We start from the raw sequence: 19,690 nt of genomic DNA on the forward strand, positions 1-19,690 counted from the left end.
ATCGTCCTTGACCCCAAATCTCCCTTCATTTTTCTACTTTCCTTCACAGTAAGAATTCTCCTAAGAGTTGTCCACATTATTGTTTCCAATTTCTCACCCTCCATTCACTCTTCAAACTATTGTGATCTGACTTCTGTTCCACCACTCCGCTGAACTATATTTCTCAAGGTCACCAACCTGCATGTTGCCAAGTTCAATGGCACTTTTCTGTCTTTCTATTACTTGACCTCCTGGACTTCTAGCAGCACTCCCTCCTTATTTAAAACTTTCTTTTCTTGGTTCCTACACCTCAATCTCTCCCTTTCCTCTTACCTCTAAGGCTATCCTTCTTTTCTCACATCTCTAAATGTGACAGTTCCTCTGGGCTCTCTCCTAAGTCTCTGTCTCTTTTCTTTCCATATTCTAACAGATCTCTTATATTCCCATGGATGGCCTTAAATCCCATTTGCATGATAATGACCACTAAGATTAATATCTCTAGCAGAGACCTTGATCCCTTGACTCATATTCAAGGATATACTTGACATCTCCATTTAGATTCAAGCACAATAAACATAACATGAAACCTAAAGTCATGATTTTTTTTCCCCAGAACAAGTTATTCCCCCTATCTTCCCATCTTCGTAAATGATAATAAATCCACCCAGTAACTTACACATCCCTGTGTCACATCACCATACACTTATCCAATATATCAAGTCCTGTGGTTTCTACCTCCAACAATATATTCCACTGCCACAACCCAATTCAGGTTCCCGTCATTATGTGCACTCCTACAACAGCCTTCTCACCAATTTCCCTGCCTCCTCTCCAATCCATTTTTCATAGAGGAGACACAGCATACTTTTTGTATAATAAGTCAAATTATTTCTCTCCCTAGCTTAAAAACATTCGGTATTTGTCTCACTGCACTTAGAAGGAATTCTAAGCCCTTCACTATGCCTGTAAGTCCCTATATAATATGACTCCTAATTACTTCTCTAGCTATACCTTTCTTTAGCCAATCTGGCCCTTTTTTCATCCTTAGGGCCTTTGCACATACTTATCTTTCTTCCAAGAACACTGATACTGTTTACTTCTCATTTTGTCTAGTTAACACCTTACTCATTCTTCAGATCACACTTTATTTATTTTTAATGAATTTTTAAAAATTGAAGTATAGTTGATTTACAATATTACATTATTGCTGGTGTACAACATAGTGATTCAACATTTTTATAGATTATACTTCATTTAAAGTTATTGTAGGACTTCCTTGGTGGCGCAGTGGTTAACAATCCACCTGCCAATGCATGGGACACAGGTTCAAGCCCTGGGTTGGGAAGATCCCACATGCTGCAGAGCAACTGAGCCCATGGGCCACAACTACTGAACCTGCACTCAAGAGCTCGTGAGCCACAACTACTGAAGCCCAGGCGCCTAGAGCCCATGCTCTGCAACAAGAGAAGCCACCGCAATGAGAAGCCAGAGCACTGCAACCAAGATTAGCCCCCGCTCGCTGCAACTAGAGAAAGCCCACACGCAGCAACAAAGACCCAACACAGCCAAAAATAAATACATTAATTAATTAAAAAAAATACAACCCTAGACTGTCAAAACTGAAAAAATTTTTTAAAAGTTATTGTAAAATATTGACTATATTTCTCATGCTGTACAATATATCCTTGTAGCTTTTTTATTTTATACATAGTAGTTTGTTTGTACCTCCTAATCTCCTACCCTTATCTTGCCCCTTCCCCCTGACTGGTAACCACTAGTTTGTTCTCTGTACCTGTGACTCTGTTTTTTATATTCATTCATTTTTTTATTTTTTATTTTCCACATATAAGTAATAACGTACTATATTTGTCTCTCTCTGTTTGGCTTATTTCACTAATCATAGTACCCCTCGGGTCTATCCATGTTGCTGTGAATGGCAAAATTCATTCTTTTTTATGGATGAGTAATATTCCATTCCACATTTTTATCCATTCATCTGTTGATGGACACTTAGGTTTCTTTCATATCTTGGCTATTGTAAATAATGCTGCTATGAATATTGGAGTGCATATATCTTTTTGAATTAGTATTTTCATTTTCTTCAGATATATACCCACAAGTGGGATTGCTGGATCATATGGTAGCTCTATTTTTAGCTTTTTGAGGAATCTCCATACTGTTTTCCAAAGTGGCTGCACCAACTTACATTCCCACCAACAGTCTACTAGGGTTCCCTTTTCTCTACATCCTCACCAACATTTATTATTTGTGGTCTTTTTGATGATAGCCATTCTGACAGGTGTGAGGTGATATCTCATTGTGGTTTTGACTTGCATTTCTCTGATGATTAGCAATGTTGAGTATCTTTTCATGTGCTTGTTCTTCTTAAGTGTGACTCCTTTAGGGAACCCTTCCAACCACCTAACTTAGTCAAATCCCAGCACTTACAGTCATTCATAGTACCATGTACCTCTCCTTGGTACTGTTTTAGTCTTAAGATAAGTTGATTATTGTCTATGTCTCCCCTACCATATTATATACTCCATGAGGGCAGAGAAAGTATCTATTTTTGTTTATTTTTACATTCCCAGTTCCTAACATAGTACTTGGAACATAGCAATTATTCAACAAGTATTTGCAGAATGAATGAATGATTGATACAGGGTCATGCTACTGAGAAGACTGTCAGTCCCATGAAAATATATTAATCAAATCATTAAAGAAAAGGTATAATCTAAAAGAATAACTATGTGGACTCAAGTGATAGTTATTTGTCTTTGCTTGATTGTGTATTATGAACTATGAAAATGTTCTACACATGTGATTCTTATCCCCTAATTAAAACATGTAAAATAAAACCAACTTCTCCATCACCATCCCCCCCATACACACACACACACACACACACACACACACACACACACACACACACACACACACACAGAGTAATTTCAAAGTTCAGCAAAAGTATGCAAAGGGAAGCCCAGAGCTGCATTTGTAGGTAGGAGTCAACGTCAGAAAATTGTTCTGCAAGAGAAAACGGAAGTTCCTACTGAGAGAGAAGGAGAGAAAAATGAAGGATGGGGAAAGGATAGGAATTAAAATAAGGGCTTGGGGATTCTTTGTAAAGACGAAAATGCCTAAATTAAACCTCAGGCTGTTAATGTTGTTACAGTGTAAATCCTTCCGGCTTCCCAAGCCTTCAATAATGTCTGTTACATTAATTAGCTTAGATCAAGACTAAGCTACCACAAAAGGGAAGAGAGAGGGTCATAAGAGCCATCAAGCCACAAGGGCCATTCAGGAGGTTGGCCAGAGGTTTCTTGCTACTGGAACGTATCTGTCTATACTTGTACAGCATTTATCTAACCTTACTTGGGCTGTACACGTCACTGGAAAACATCTTACTTGTCTTTGAATTTGTAGGAATAACCACACCTGTCCCAGAATATGACAGGATGCTGCACGAAAGGTGTGCCTTGGTACATACTCTGTATGTCACGTGAACTCCTGCCTCTCCCAACTTCCTTGTTCCTACCCTCTCTGATGTAGTTACGTATCCTCTTTGAGTCTTTGATTCAACATATATCTTCAGTCTTCCTCATGCTATTCCCTCAGACATCCACTCCAACTCTGCATAACTGGACCCAACATGCATATATGTTCCACTTATTTAATCTGGGCCTGGCCCACCAGCAGGACTGGGGAAGAGAGCATTTAACATAGTGCTGCATCCATAACCACTGCTTAAAAAGTGATTGTTAGATTCAGTCAAAATTAAATAAATCACATGATAGCAATTCTCTAGAATACCTAATAAATCTATCTGTTAAGCTGTGCTTTAATGTATAAGCATTTGTAGTGTTTCTCAACTTTTTAACCCAGATCCACTGTCCAGGATTTTGTCAAGTTTCACCTTCTGTAAGAGGTCCCAAGAATACAGTAGATAATACTTTGCCTTTTAAAAAATATTAAGTGATGTTATGCAATGCTGTAATATTAAATGTGCTTTCTAAAACAACACATCCTTTCCAGCTATTCTGGAGGTTGTGATATCCCTCCCAATCCCACCCTCTTCTGCTGACTGTGGAAGGCCTGAAGAGATAAATTCTTCCACTGTTTGGTAGAGAATCCCTGATTTATGGTGGGAGATGTCACTATGAAAAAGTCTCTCTGCCCTTCTTAAGACCAGAAATAACCAGGAAAAATGCAAATACATTAATTCATTACATTTAATGAACAATGTTTTAAAAACTGCTAAATAATCTGACCTACCCATCTAGGAGGGTGATGACGTTCTTCCTGGGCCGCCCAATATTAGGGCCATACAAGCTGGCTCTGGAGTAAATCCGGATGGGTTGTAACAGGCTCTTCAGCTGGATGTAATCCTTTCCCAACTGGCTGCCATTTACTGCCCGGCCACGCATGGTCCGATAGTTATTTGGCTCTAGATTAAAAGCAGACATGCAAGTCAGAGTTGAGTAGAGTGAGGTTCTGCCAACTCTTTCCTGTCCACAGATCTCTCTGCCTTTTCTTAACAATGTAAACAAAGTAACCAAAAAGAGGGTGCAAGCTAGCTTAACTTGAGAAACTATCCCAACTAAAAAGTCAAGTGCCATTTTACCATTCTATTTATTTTCAAACTAATCTTCGCAAAAGATCAACTAATCCACAACAGAGAGACCGTACTGATTTTCAAATGATACTTTATAATAAATGGTGTACTGAGTTGAATAGTGTCCCTCAAAATTCATGTCAACCCAAAACTTTAGAATGTGACCTTATTTGGAAATAGGATCTTTGAAGAAGTAATTACTTAAGTAATTATTTATGATGAGGTCATATGGAATTAGGATGTGTTCTAAATCCGATGACTGGTGTCTTTTTAGAGAAAGGAGAGGGAGATTCAGGTACACAGACCCACAGGGAGGAAGGCCATGTATCGATGGAGGCAAAGATGGAAGGGATGCTGCAATGCCAAGGCTTGCTGGCAGCTATTAGAAGCTAGAGAGAGGAATGGAATAGATTCTCTCTTAGAGATTCCAGAAGGAATTAAACCTGGCAATGCTTTGATTTCAGACTTCCTGAACTGTGATTGAAAAAAATATATATTTTTTGTTTTGTTTTTTTTTTGGTACGCAGGCCTCTCACTGTTGTGGCCTCTCCCGTTGTGGAGCACAGGCTCCGGACGCGCAGGCTCAGTGGCCATGGCTCACGGGCCCAGATGCTCCGCGGCATGTGGGATCTTCCCGGACCAGGGCTCGAACCCGTGTCCCCTGCATCAGCAGGTGGACTCTCAACCACTGCGCCATCAGGGAAGCCCAATATTTGTTGTTTTATACCACTGAGCTTGTCATGATAGGCCTAGGAAACTAATACAAATGGTAAGAAAAGAAAGCTTCATAAAGATGGTCCTTGTATCAAAAAGTTAGAAAAACCTTAATGTTCAATAATAGCAAAGTGGCTGAGTGAAATAACTTAGAGCAAAATCCCCTCCCCCAGTTTCTATTAACTTGGTAGTTCTAAATAGACAAGTAAAGTCCTAAAAACTAGCAGCTCCACTGCTGGAGGGGGCTAACTTGATTCGGAATGAAGCACATATCCCAGGCAAGGCCAACATCTTGGGTAGCTTCAGGTTTTGACACTGGTAGGGGCAAGAAACAGACCAGCAGACTTGCAAGAAATGTAACAGGGAGATTTGAGGAATAAGAAAGCCATTGAGGATTTTGATAAGCCCACAAATACCCCCTGTAGTCTGGAAGGCTGTGCATGCTCAGGAGGGACTGGAGAGGGCACTAGCTATCCATGCATTTCCAGATGAATGTGAAACCTAGTACACTCATAAAGGAGACAAGAGAAGGCATGTCAAAAAGTAAAAGCCAATCAGACTTGTAAACTGCCTAAATTTTGAAAGTGTTCCCAAACCCACACACAGATCTACTGGCAAAGGGTGAAAGCCTTATTAGCTCAAGGTAAACACAACCTCTGATCAATCATCATCTCACTATTAAGCTATGCTGACTCAGGGGCAACCCCTAGGAAGCTGGCCTTAAAAATAAAAAAAAAATTTTAAATAAAAAACTTAAGAGATACTAGCAGCTACATGATGCAAGACTCTATGGAACTAGTCCAGGAAGTGACTAAACAAACAAATGAACAGAAAAGAAAAAACAAAAATAACCTCTGGAATGGAGGATTTGGAATCCAGATTTGCTTCAACATATTATCTAAAACGTATAGTTTTCAACAACAACAAAATTACAACATGCAAAGAAACAGGAGAGTGTGACCCATAAACAAGAAAAAAATAAAGAAAGAAAGAAACTCTCTCTTAGGGGACCCAAATGTTTGACTTAGCAGACAAGGACTTCAAAACTGCTAGTATAAATATGTTTACAGAACTAAAGAGAAGAATAAGAAATTAAGAGAAAGTATGATTTTATTGACTAATCAAATATAAAGAGATAGAAATTATAAAAAATTATCAGTTGGAAACTTTGGAACTGAAATGATTCTTCACATACAGAAGAACACAATGAAATTAGTAGCTGAATTTTTACCAGAAATAATGGAGGCCAGAAGAAGACAGTGGGATGACATATTCAAAATGCCGGAAAAAATGTCAACCAAGAATTCTACATGCAGCAATCTATCCTTCAAAATGGAAAGCAAAATTTAGACCTTCCCAGAAAAACAAAGGACAGAATTCATTGTGAGAAAATCTGCCTTACAAGAAATAAGAAAGAACGTCTTTTAGGGTGAAACGAAATGTCAGTAGATGGTGATTCAAAAGCGCACAAAGAAATAAAGAACACCAGTAAAGATAGTTGCACAGATCAATATAAAAGACAGTTGAAAATATTCATTACTCAGCTCTTAACTAATTTAAATGACAGCTGCATAAAACAAAACTATGAAACTGTATTGTTGGGCTTACAACATATAAAGATGTAATACTTAGAATAATAATAGCACAAAGGAGGGGGAAATGGAGTCTTATTGGAGCAGTTTCTACAGTTAACTGGAATTAAGTTAGTGTTACCCTAAAGCAGATTGTAATGAGTTAAGATGTATTATAATAAGAAACTACTAAGAAAATAACTAAAACAAAACAAAAAGAAATTAAAACGGTACCTTAGACAATATCCCTTTTGAATGAAAAGACAGTAAAGGAGAAACAGAGGAATAAAAAAAAATGAAATATATAGAAAATTGCAAGATGTCAGATGTCAGTTCAACCATATCAACAATTACATTAAATGTAAATGGATTAAAAACTCCAATTAAAAGCAGAAATTATCAGGCTAAGTAAAAAAATAAGATCCAACTAGAGAGACACATTTTAAAGTCAAAGACACAGAAGAGTGAAAGTTAAAAGGATTAAAGAAGATATGCCATGCAAATGGTAAACATAAAGGAGCTGGGATGACTATACTAATACAGACAAAATAGACTTTAAGACAAAAATGTTACTAGAGACAATGTGGGGCATTTTATAATGATAAAAGGACCAATTTATCAGGAAGATATAACAATTACAAACATATACATACCAACAACAGAACACCAAAATAAATGAAACAAAACTAATAAAACTGAAAATAAAAATAGAAAATTCAATAATAACAGAAAGAGACTTCAATACCACATTCTCAATAATGAATAGACTGACTAGAAAGAAAATCAGTAAGGATATAGAAAACTTGAGTAACATCATCAGCTAACTTTACCTGATTGAATTATCTATAGAACACTGGACCCAACACATTCTTTTCTAATGCATATAGAATATGCTTCAGGATAGACCATCTATGCTAGGCCATAAAACAAGTCTTGTATATTGAAAAGGATTAACTCATATAATGTATGTGCCCTGACCACAACAAAATTAAATTGGAATTCAACAACAGAAAATAACTTGAGAAATCTATAAGTATTTGGAAATCAAACAAATAATCCATGAATCAAAGAATAAATCACAAGGGGAATTAGAAAATATTTTCAATGAAATGAAAATGAAACTATAATATATAAAAATGTATGGGATGACACCAAAGTCACGATCCATGAGAGAAATAATTAAGAAACTGGATTTCATTAACATTAAAAACTTCTGCTTTGCAAAAGACAATGTCAAGAGAATAGAAGACAAGCTATAGACTGGGAGAAAATACTTGCAAAATACATATCTAATAAAGGACTGCTATCTAAAATATACAAAGAACTTAAAACTTAATAAGAAAACAAACAACCTGATTAAAAAATGGGCTAAAGGACTTAACAGATACCTCACCAAAGAAGATATACAGATGACAAACAAGTATATGAAAAGATGTTCTACTTTATATGTCATCAGGGAAATGCAAATTAAAACAACAATGAAATACCACTCTATACCTATTAGAATGGCTAAAATTTGTAACACTAACAACACCAAATACAAGCTAGAATGTGGAGGAACATAACTCTCATTTATTGCTGATGGGAATGCAAAATGATATGGTTACTTTGGAAGTTTGGTGGTTTCTTACAAAACAAAACATACTCTTACCATACAATCTAGCAATCATGCTCCTTGTTTTTACCCAAAGGAGATGGAAACTTATGTCCTCACTTTGTCTGCACATGGATTTATGGCATCTGTATTCACAAGTCCCAAAACTTGGAAGCAAGCAAGATATTCTTCAGTAAGTGAATGGATAAAGAAACTGTGGTACATCCACACAATGGAATAATTTTCAGCACTAAAAAGAGATGAGCCATCAAGCTATGAAAAGACATGGAGGAAACTTAAATGTCTTTCACTAAGTGAAAAAAGCCAATCTTAAAAAGCTATATACTGTATGATTTCAACTATATGATATTCTGGAAAAGGAAAAAACTATGGAGATTGTAAAAAGATCAGTGGTTGCCAAGGGTTAGGAAGAGGAGGGAGGAATGAATAGGTGGAGCATAGAAGATTTTTAGGGTAGTAAATACTCTACATGATACTATAATGATGGATACCTGTCATTATACATTTGTCCAAACCCATAGTATGTGCTCACCAAAAGTGAACCATAATGTGAACCATAAATTCTGGGTGATTATGATATATAATGTAGGTTCATCATTTGTAACAAATGTACCTCTCTGTGAGGGATGTTGATAGTGGGGGAAGCTGTGCACATGTGGGGCAAGGGATATATGAGAAATCTCTATACCTTCTCAATTTTGCTGTGAACCTAAAACCGCTCTTTAAAAAAGTCTTTAAAAAAGTTAATTTGAGCACAAAGAGACCTAGGCATGTGGGAAGAGGGAAGGCCAAGTGAGGACATAGTGAGCCAAGAAGCCAAGAAGAGAGACCACAGGAAAAAAAAAAAAGATCTGCTGATAACTATGTGTTAGACTTCTAGCTTTTTTTTTGTTGTTTAGGAAAAAGAAACCCAATGCTTACAGGGAAATTTACAACCTTAAACTCCTACATTAGAAAAGAAGATCTCAAATCAATAATCTAAGCTTCTATCTTCTTAAGAAAGGAGAAAAAGAAGAGGGAGCTAAACCCAAAGCAAGAAGAAAAAATGAAATAATAAAAATTAGAGAAGAAACCAATGATATAAAAAATGGAGAAAAACCAATTAAAGTAAAAGTTGGTTCTTTGAAAAGATGAACAAAATTGATACAACCTTTGGCTAGACTGACCAAAAAAGAAAAAAAAAAAAAAGAGAGAAGACACAGATGACCAAAGTTAGGAATGAAAAGAAACATCATTAAGGATCTCACAGTAATTAAAAGGATAAGGGACTACAACCTTATGCCAATGAACAACTTTATGCCAATAAGTTACACAATGTATATGAAATGAAAAAATTTTCAAGAAAGGCACAAATTACTAAAACCAACTCAAAAAAAAATCTGAATAGGCCTATAACAACAAAAACATTTAATTAGTCATTATAATTACTTCCACAAAGGAAGCCCAGACTCAGATGGATTAACTGGTGAATTCTACCAAGTTTTTAAGGAAGAAGTAATGCACAATTCTTCATAAACTCTTCCAGAAAATTAAGGAAGAGGGAACAATTCCCAACTTATTTTATGAGGTCAGTATTCCCCTGATACCAAAGTCAGACAAAGACATCACAAGAAAACTACAGATGAATATTTCTCATAAATATAGATTCAAAAATACCCAACAAAATATTTACTAACTGAAACCAGCAATATATAAAAAGTATTATAATATCATGACCAATTGGGATTTACACCAGGAATGCAAGGTTGATTTAATACCAACACCCAACTAATGTAAAATACCATATTAACAGAATAAAAGACCAAAACCATATTATCATCGCAACAGATGCAAAAAAATCAAAACAAAACAAAACAAAAAACCATTTGACAAAATCCAACTCCCATTCCTGATAAATACTCTCAACAAACTATGAATAGAAGGGAAATTCCTCAATCTGATAAACAGTATCTAAGAAAAATCTATATACTTACCGGTGAAATACTGAATGCTTAATGGCAAAATATCATACTTAATTGAAATACTGAATGTCTTCCCCCCTAAGACTGGGAACAAGGCAAGGATGTGTGCTCTCACCATTTATATTCAACATCTGTATTAGAGGTTCTAGTCAGTGCAATCAGGAAAGGAAAATAATTTAGGCATCTAAATTAGAAAGGAAGAAGTAAAACTGTCTTTACTCTTAGACAACATATCCTGTATATGGAAAATTCTAAAGAATTCACACAGGTAGGGGAAAATAAACAAGATCTAAAACTCAAGTTCAGCAAGATAAAAGATCAATATATAAAATCAATTCTAAATACTAGCAATGCACAATACAAAAATGAAATTAAAATAATTCCATTCGTAATTGCATCAAAAAGAATAAAATACTTAGAATAAAGTTAATATAAGAAGTGCTAAACTGGTACACTGAAGACTACAGAACATTGCTGAGAGAAATTAAAAATTAAATAAATGGGACGTAATCTATGCTCATGGATAGGAACAGTCAATATTATTGGGATGGCAATTTTCCCTAACTGATCTACAGATTCAATGTTCTCTGTTAAAATTCTAGCAGGCTTTATTGAGGAAATTTAACAAATTGACCCTAAAATGTACATGGAAATGCAAACACCTAGGAGAGCCAAAACAATTTTGAAAAGGAAGAATGGAGTTGGAGGACTTACATTTCCCAATTGCAAAACTCATTATAAAACTTGTAATCAAGACAATGTAAATAAAAACCATAGAGAATAGATTGGTGGTTACCAGAAGCAGGTGTGAGGGTGGCAAAATGGGTAAGGATGATCAAAAGATACAAACTTACCTTATAAAATAAATGTCACGGGGATGTAATGGTACATCATGGTGATTATAGTTAACGATACTGTATTGTATATTTGAAAGTTGCTAACAGAGTAGATCTTAAAAGTTCTCATCACAAGATAAAAGTATTTGTAACTATGTGAGGTGATGGATATTAACTGAACCTATGGTGATCATTTTGCAATAAATACATATATCAAAAAAAAAGATCATCGTGATCATTTTGCAATAAATACATATATCAAAAAAAAAAGACAAGGTAGTCCTAGTATAGTAGTCCAAGAAGAGACATACAGATCAGTGGAAAAGACTTGAGTCCAGAAATAAACCTATTTGTGGTCAACTGATTTTTGACAAAAGTGTCACGAGAATTCAGTAAGGAAAGGATAATCTTTTAAACAAACAATGCTGGGACAATTTGATAGCCATATGCAAAAAGATGAATTTAGATTCTTACTTCTCACCATACTCAAAAATTAACTCCTAATGGATCTTACGCACAAACGTAAGAGCAAAAACTACAAAGCTTTTAAAAGAAAAAATAGGAAAAAAATTTTGTGATCCTGGGTTAGGTTAGGCAAAGATATGATACCAAAAGCACAAGGAATAGAATAAAAAATTGATAAGCTGAACTTTATCAAAATTCAAAACATCTGAACTTCAAAAGATGCCATAAAGAAAATGATAAAATAAGCTATAGACTGGGAGAAAATATTTGCAAGTCATATGTTTGATAAAGATCTTGTATCCAGAATATATTTAAACCTCTTACAACTGAATAATATAACCCAATTAAAAAGGCAAAAGATTTGAGTAGACATTTCACCAAAGAAGATGTAAGAATGATAAGCACATGAAAAGATGCTCAATATCACTTGTCATTAGGGAAGTGCTAATTAAAGCCATATTAATATACTACTTCAAAACCACTAAAATGGCTATAATCAAAAAAATAGACATGAACAAGTGTTTCCAATGATGTAGAAAAACTGTAATCCTCATTCATTGCTGGGGAAAATGTAAAATGGTACAGCTACTTTGAAAAGTAGTGTGGCAGTTTGTTTAAAAATGAACTTAAATTTACCATACAAACTAGCGACTCCACTCCTCCCCCAGGTATCTTCCTAAGAGAAATGAAAGTGTATATCCACACACAGACTTGTATATGAACATTTACAGCAGCATTACTTATCACAGTCTAAAAGTAGAAACAATTCAAATGTCTGTCATCTGGTGAATGGAAAAGCAAAATGCAAGATATATATGTATATATAGGTAGACAGATAGATATACATATAGATATCTCTCTATGTAGATATATATATATACACACACATATATATGAATATATATATTCATACATTGGAATACTATTCAGCAATTAAAAGGAATGAACTACTTTTACATGCTACAAAATGGATACACCTCAAAAACATGCTAAGTGAAGGAAGTCAGATGCAAAAGACTACATATTGTGTGATTCCAGTTACATTAAATGTCCACAAAAGACAAATCTATAAAGACAAAAAGCAGATTAGTGTCTCTTGGGACTGGAAATGGTTACAGAGACTGACTGAAAACTGGCATGAGGGATCTTTTTGGAGTTATGGAAATGTTCTAAAATTGGACTGTGGAGATGGTTGTACAAGTCTATAAACTTACTACATAGCATGAGAGTACTATGTAGATGGGAGTACGTGGAGAAAGAATAGAGAAGATAAAGGTGATGAAGGTGAGAAGCAGGCATGGAGAGGGAAAGGAGAAAAGTAATCAGGTAAAGAAACTATATATGTTTTCTCATCTTCCCTTCTCTTCCTCTTTCCCCCTCTTCTCCTTCCCTAAGCATCAAACTCTCTCCAACAAAAAAACAGTTCTCTAAAGCTATGGGCTATGATCTAGCCTCATAAACAATTGGAAGTGTGTCTGAACACGGTGGCTCAACCCTGTGTTTGGCCTTCACAAGACTATACCTGTTATATACACACAAATATACATAGTAAAACTGTATAAATGGCTATACATAAATACATCATACATTTATCCACACAAACACAGACTAAAAGCTTAATAAATATTGAGTTAATGAATTGATTAATAAAGCTGGGCTGCCAGAATCATCATTTCTAAGGGGCTAAGTTTTATAAGGTCATAATTTTGATCTTATGAAATTGCTCAGTAGACATCAGGTTCCAGGAACTGATTCATATAACTAAAATCAAACAAGAATAATTGGTGAATGTATAGGTCAGGCATAGGTATAAATATATGACACTGATTCCGTAATTAATTACAGTGGCTTTTATTTGTTCTCAGAAGTGGGCAGATCAATTTGGGGAACATACCTAATTTGGGAAACAATTCATAATGTAGTGTTCAATTAGAGATGCTGCATTATCTTCAGAAAATTTTTGTTAAGGATAGCCCTCTATAGAACAAATACCATCTCTCCGGAGCAGAATTGGATTAAATTTCTTATTCTACACTTCCAAGATTTGAGTCTCAGCTTCAAACTTCCCCCCTGCTCTTCCTTACTTTAGATTCACCAATGATTAATAGAAATGCAAATAATTACAATCATCACCTAGTATTAATCAAATATAGAGTTTACAATTTATGACAGTTAAGGAAACATTTTTTTTTTTTTTTTTTTTTTTGCCTCTCCCGTTGCGGAGCACAGGCTCCGGACGCGCAGGCTCAGCGGCCATGGCTCACGGGCCCAGCCGCTCCGCGGCATGTGGGATCTTCCCAGACCGGGGCACGAACCCGTGTCCCTTGCATCGGCAGGCGGACTCTCAACTACTGCGCCACCAGGGAAGCCCCAAGGAAACATTTTATATCTACAAAACATAGTTGTTAAAAATCTTGTATCAAGAAAGTCATTCTTTGACTTTGACATCCTAAACTTTCTTAATCTTCACCTCTTGATACTGGGTATATTTTGCTTTCATGGTATGTAGCACACACTATTCACTGATTTTAAAGGAGAAAAAAGTTTAGATACTTTAAACTTTAAAAAAGTTTAGTCACTTTAAGTTTAGATACTCCAGGAGAAACAACCAAAGAAATATCTACTTTAGTTTTTCCAATGCCAGATTTGCTCTAGAGATAAAGTACTTGTTAACAGGATGTGGGTATATGGGAGGATGAGAGAACTAACCAGTTCTCTTGTCCCTCCCTAAATGTGTATATAATAGTTAAACTATTATGTCTGTCCAAAAAGATATGGTTACAAAAAAGAAAATGGATAAAAGATTGGAGAGACAAGTCCAAGCCAGGAGGATGATCAGATAATTTTTGAGGGGCAAGGGCCTAAATATACAACACAGAATCGTTGTGAACAGAATACAATGGATATCTTAAGGGATATGATGCTAGCACAAGAAAAACTATCAGTAGTCGTAAAATGAATTAGAAGAATCAGCAAAATAAATCTTCAAACCCTAAAAGGTGTGTTTATTTGGGCAAACTGCTTATTTGTCATATCAAAAAATAGAAATGCAATTTTTAAAATAAAAGCAAGGGGGTGGGAAAACAGACCAACTCTAGTCTTCTTGACTACAGACTCAAAAACCATCTATATCTACCTTGATAGAAATGCTCACAGGAACATTACCAGATACTTTCTACCTTATTGAATTTTTAAATTCATAAATTTGGTTATTTTTCTATCTATTGCTATCTATATCCCTATCTATTTTCTTATCTATGACTGTGCCTTTTCTCCTCCTCAAAAATGATTCTTTGTTTTTGTTAATCCTTGAAGATGGATTGATGATGATGGGAATCAAGTGCTGTGTGGCTAAGGTGACTAAACAACATCTTAAAAATGTAATTAGCTCCGTCTCTAAACTGTTTAGCATAATTTGGGGGAAGGATGGAAAGGGGCAGACTCTCAGTTATTTGGAACAGACATATATACAGAAAGATGCCTATACTCTCCCCACCCCCACCAAACCACGTCAGTTATACCAATTAAAGATTTATTTAATTTAATAAGCTCCCAAATTCAGAGATGCCACAAACCCTGGAGGAATTATTCCCATCAGTCATTTGTAAGTAAGTTTTAATTGCTTTGAGCTTATCTACAACCAGCTGAGATTCTTTTACAAACCAATTTTATTTCGAAATATTTTAGAAAGAAAACAAACGCTTTAGGCACAGCATGTATTACCTAGCTCATCAGAGGCCCTACCACTCCTTACTGTCTTACACTGACCAGTTTTAAACATTACACCTAATTGGTCCCTCATGACAGGTATAATGCCCTGTTTGGGGAATGCATTGTTTGAATTGTCTGAAGAATATTTTGCTGTGTTTGGAGAAAAGTGCTAAGCTGGGTGGAGTCTGACACTGGAGCAGGGTAAGGTTAGGTGGGGTAGTCATGAGTAGACAACATAAAATACCAAAGAATGTCAAGGAGCATGAAATAGAAAATACGACGGGGAGGGATCAGTAAATGGCTTTGTCTACTATGTAATAATTTTGCCTCGTTCTAAGCTGATCACATCACTCTTGCTCTTGTCCTAGAACGTATGATACCTAGACTGGTTGGGAAGATGAAAAATCTCAGGCTACCCTAGTTATGCCCCCTGTAACCAAATTATCTTCAGTTCAGCTCAAGTCTCCATTTGGTAGCTAACTCTCCCCCAATTTCCCCCACTCCAGGGAAGGAAGAGAGAGCTACATTCCAGTTAATGGTTAGTGATAGGAAAAAAGACACTTGTTCTTATAAGATCCTCATCTCTTGCTACCTTAGGAGAACTTCAAATTCTAGAGTGGAGTGCATAAATACACACATGTGTTTGTGTATGTGTACACTGCCCCCCCAGCATACACACGGTGCTCCAAACAAACATGGGTTAGCTACAGATATACATGGCCATGGACAAAAATGTTATTATCAATTTGTAACAGTAATTTTAAGAGAATTCTTGGTTGTTTTATTCTAAGGTTTACCAAAATGTCTTTTTATTAGGAATCAGAATATTTTCAAATTTATACTATCCATAATTTTAACTATAACCCATAGTAGTTGACTCAATAATATTAGAGACTCATGGAATCTACAGAATATCATATGCATCATACACACATATATATCACTAGGAAAAATACTGTGACTTAAGAACATTGTGTGTTCGATGGAACATTGTTCCATGAGATGATAATAGGTCTCTCTCTCTCTCACACACACACACACACATACACACACACACACACACACACACACACACACTGCAATGATTTAACAGGACTGGCTACATAATTTGCAGGGCCCCATGCAAAATGAAAACATGGATCCCTTTATTTAAAAATTAAGATGGCAACAGCAGAGCATTAAACCAAGCATGGGTCTCTTCTAAGCATGAGATCCTATGTGACTGCACAGGTTGCATGCCCCTGAAACCAACCCTGGTTAAATGATTTAAGAAATGCTGGGTTAAAAATATCTTATACAGATTTTATTGCAACAGGACTTCTCAAGCCTTTTACATGCTAATGTGCATTATGAACCTTCAAGAAGTACATATACTGTAGACCAGTTCCCAAATATACTTGACCAAACTCTTTTGAATTATTATAAGGGTCATCTTGTAGGACCAGTGTTCTATAAAAGATTATAAATTTCAGCTTAGGCTGAGCAGCTAGGTTGTATCTGGTTTAATATCAATTTGTTAATCATAAGTCACATTTGGCATTTCCCCTATATTTGGAATAAGGTAACTAGAGATAACTACAGATGCAAATGGTGGGCTTCACTAAATCTACTCTCCAACTGTTTGGCCTTTTACTATTTGGAAGGTCAACTCAGTGGTCAAACAACCCAAGTGTTTTCTGGGCCACTGTACTAGAGATGGCCTGAGCCATCTTATTTTTTACCCTTTATCTTGTCAATTCAGAGGAAACAACATCCTTACTTACCATTACCCAGTTCCCAAGAAATGTTGTACTTTTTACTGGCGCTGTACTTCAACAGACTCAGGGCACTAGAACTGTTCCAGGAGTTATTGGGATTACGACGCAGTGCATTTAGAGCAAATATCAGGTGGAGTCCAGAGCAATCAGCAAAGTTATAAAGTTTGTCTAGAGACCTGGCTGGGAAGAAGCAGAGAAAGGCTTGTAACTTTCAAATCAACATCCCAACAAAAGGAAAATATTAGCTACTACAAAAAGCCTTTCTATGAGCTTCCTGCTAATAGGAATTACACAGAGGCTTCCAAAAGGGACTATTACCTTTTGGTTCAGGGTACATTTCAAGATGATTTTCAAAAGCAGCACACACAACTCCAGATAAAGTTTGCAAATTGACAACCCAATCTAGTCTATAGTATATTTTATCTGTTAACAAAAAATTGAATTCTTAACATTTAGAAATGGGAAAATATCACAAACTAGCTAGATTTATAGTTTTTCTCAAAAAATCAGAAAATCTGGCACTGCTGGATTTGAACTCCTTTATGAAATGATAGGAATAGTGTCAGGAGACAAGGCCAGAAAACAATGATTGGCTGGGGAGTCAGAAAATAGCTCAACCTAGCAGCACTTCCAAAATAAATCTCACTCAATTTCACATTTCTAATATTTCTGAGAATGGAAATACCACAACTACTAATAGAAATATGTTCATTGTTAGGTTGATCCCAGATACCATGAATGCTATTTACCGTATGTCCCATACCCATCCCATTCCTTCACGCCTATTGCCACCATTCTGGTTCTGGCTCTCATTTCCATTTGCATGAATTATTACAAGAATGTACTTGCCTGTCTGCCTCTAGATTCTTCCCAGATCGCCAGATTCATCTTCTCCCAATCAATTTCATTAGTTTCACTTATTCCTCAAAACCTTAGTGGATCTGTAAGACCTTTGTTTCCCTTAGTTCAAGGCCCCTACAACTCAACTATAATTTTTCCCCAACTTCAGGTCTCTCTATTACTGTCAAAGAATTCTTTGCAGGTGTTATCCAGTTCTATTTATTATAGAATCCCCTGCCCCACTGGCCTTTGCTCTGATTATTCTCATTCGTCACACCTTTTCTTTCTCTTTTAAACATATCCAGATTTTACTTGTCCTTTTATACAATGTTTCACAAAATATGGATGACATGATTTTAAGTGGTATACAGATTGAAAAAAATTTTTAGGTTAATAATTATGTACAGGAGTTCACATTATCTTAGTACTCATTATCCAAGTCCCTGGAGCAGGGTTTCTCAAATGGGATTCTGTGGAACACCATGTGGGGCTCTATAAGATATCATTAGGGGGTTCTGCAAAAGATGACACAGAGTGACCAAGGTGTCTCACAGCAGCTGTTATAGGTCTTTTAGTCCTACGAAGCAGGACCATGATCATTTGGTTGAATCCATTATCAGTTTTTGAAGTGGGATACAGGGTTGCTGCCATTTTTATCTCCATATATGTACAAGAAAGTGTCTTTTAAGAAGCATCAAGAAGAAGGACGGAAATTGTCTCATTTTAGTTGAAAATAAAATCCATGGGAACTTATCTCACATTAAACCCAGAATCAAGTAGCTAAGCAACAACAAACAGCATAGTTTCACATTAAAGAAATAAACTTAATTATTAAAAGAAAAGGAAATAAACTTAATTATTTATTTTTAGTTCCAAAATAGCAATTAAAATTAAAATGCATTTTTAGGCCTATTAAAATTATCATGAAACCAACACATGTGTATACTTATCTTATAATTATCTACATAATCTGACCATGCCACTCAGTAAAAAAATGGTTTCTTTCAAAGTCTCATAGAAAATGTTTTCTTAAGCTATAATTTTATTCATATTGCTTTGACATATAGTTTTAGTAACTTTACTATTCAATACTGTTAATTTATTTTCATATTGAAAACCACATTAGCATGAATTCATAAACCTTATTTAAATAACCTAACAAGCCTACCTTTAGAAAAATTATATCCCATTTTGGCTTAAACCAGTTAATTAACAAAAACATACTATGTTTGCCTTATAATTTTTCAAATTCATAAAAAGGATAAAAGGGATTAATTTCAAGAACGAAAGTTAATTACTTGTTCTTTTCTTCTTTTCTAGAAATGTTGTCTAAAAGGTCATTTTCAGTTTTAAATAGGAAGGAAAAAAAACTAAGCTTACAGGCTTACCATATATTATGTACCATACCTCAACAGCATTTATATGATAGAAATTTGTGATAATGTTTTAGCCTTACTTGGGTAAGGCACCAAAAAATCAAGTAGAACATTTTAAAAAGAAAAACTGAAGTTTATTCTAACCATACCACTGACCTTTTTGGGGGAACCTACAAAAGAATGGGCTAAAATGTCAGCCAAACTCAACAGATTCTCAGGAGAATATCACTCTATTTAAAAGAGCATTGGC

At 35.5% G+C, this 19,690-nt stretch overlaps 1 protein-coding gene and 1 long non-coding RNA gene across 4 annotated transcripts in view; one reads left to right on the top strand and one right to left on the bottom strand.

Annotated features, from left to right (window-relative positions):
* The window catches only part of HPSE2 (heparanase 2 (inactive)), a 638,970-nt gene that overhangs the window by 250,296 nt on the left and 368,984 nt on the right, over positions 1–19,690 (bottom strand). For 2 of the 3 annotated variants that reach the window (XM_004268434.4, XM_049697113.1), the window contains 2 exons: positions 17,231–17,404; positions 4,255–4,426 (listed from right to left, as the gene is read on the bottom strand). In XM_004268434.4, coding sequence (XP_004268482.1) covers positions 4,255–4,426; positions 17,231–17,404 — 346 coding nt within the window. The remainder of the gene's footprint in view (positions 1–4,254; positions 4,427–17,230; positions 17,405–19,690) is intronic. The other variant, XM_004268436.4, reaches the window with a different exon arrangement.
* Positions 1–19,690, top strand: part of LOC125961049 (uncharacterized) — a 297,239-nt gene that overhangs the window by 132,392 nt on the left and 145,157 nt on the right. The gene's annotated exons all lie outside the window — the stretch shown is intronic.

Source organism: Orcinus orca, chromosome 14, assembly GCF_937001465.1.
Source record: "Orcinus orca chromosome 14, mOrcOrc1.1, whole genome shotgun sequence".
NCBI lineage: Eukaryota > Metazoa > Chordata > Mammalia > Artiodactyla > Delphinidae > Orcinus > Orcinus orca.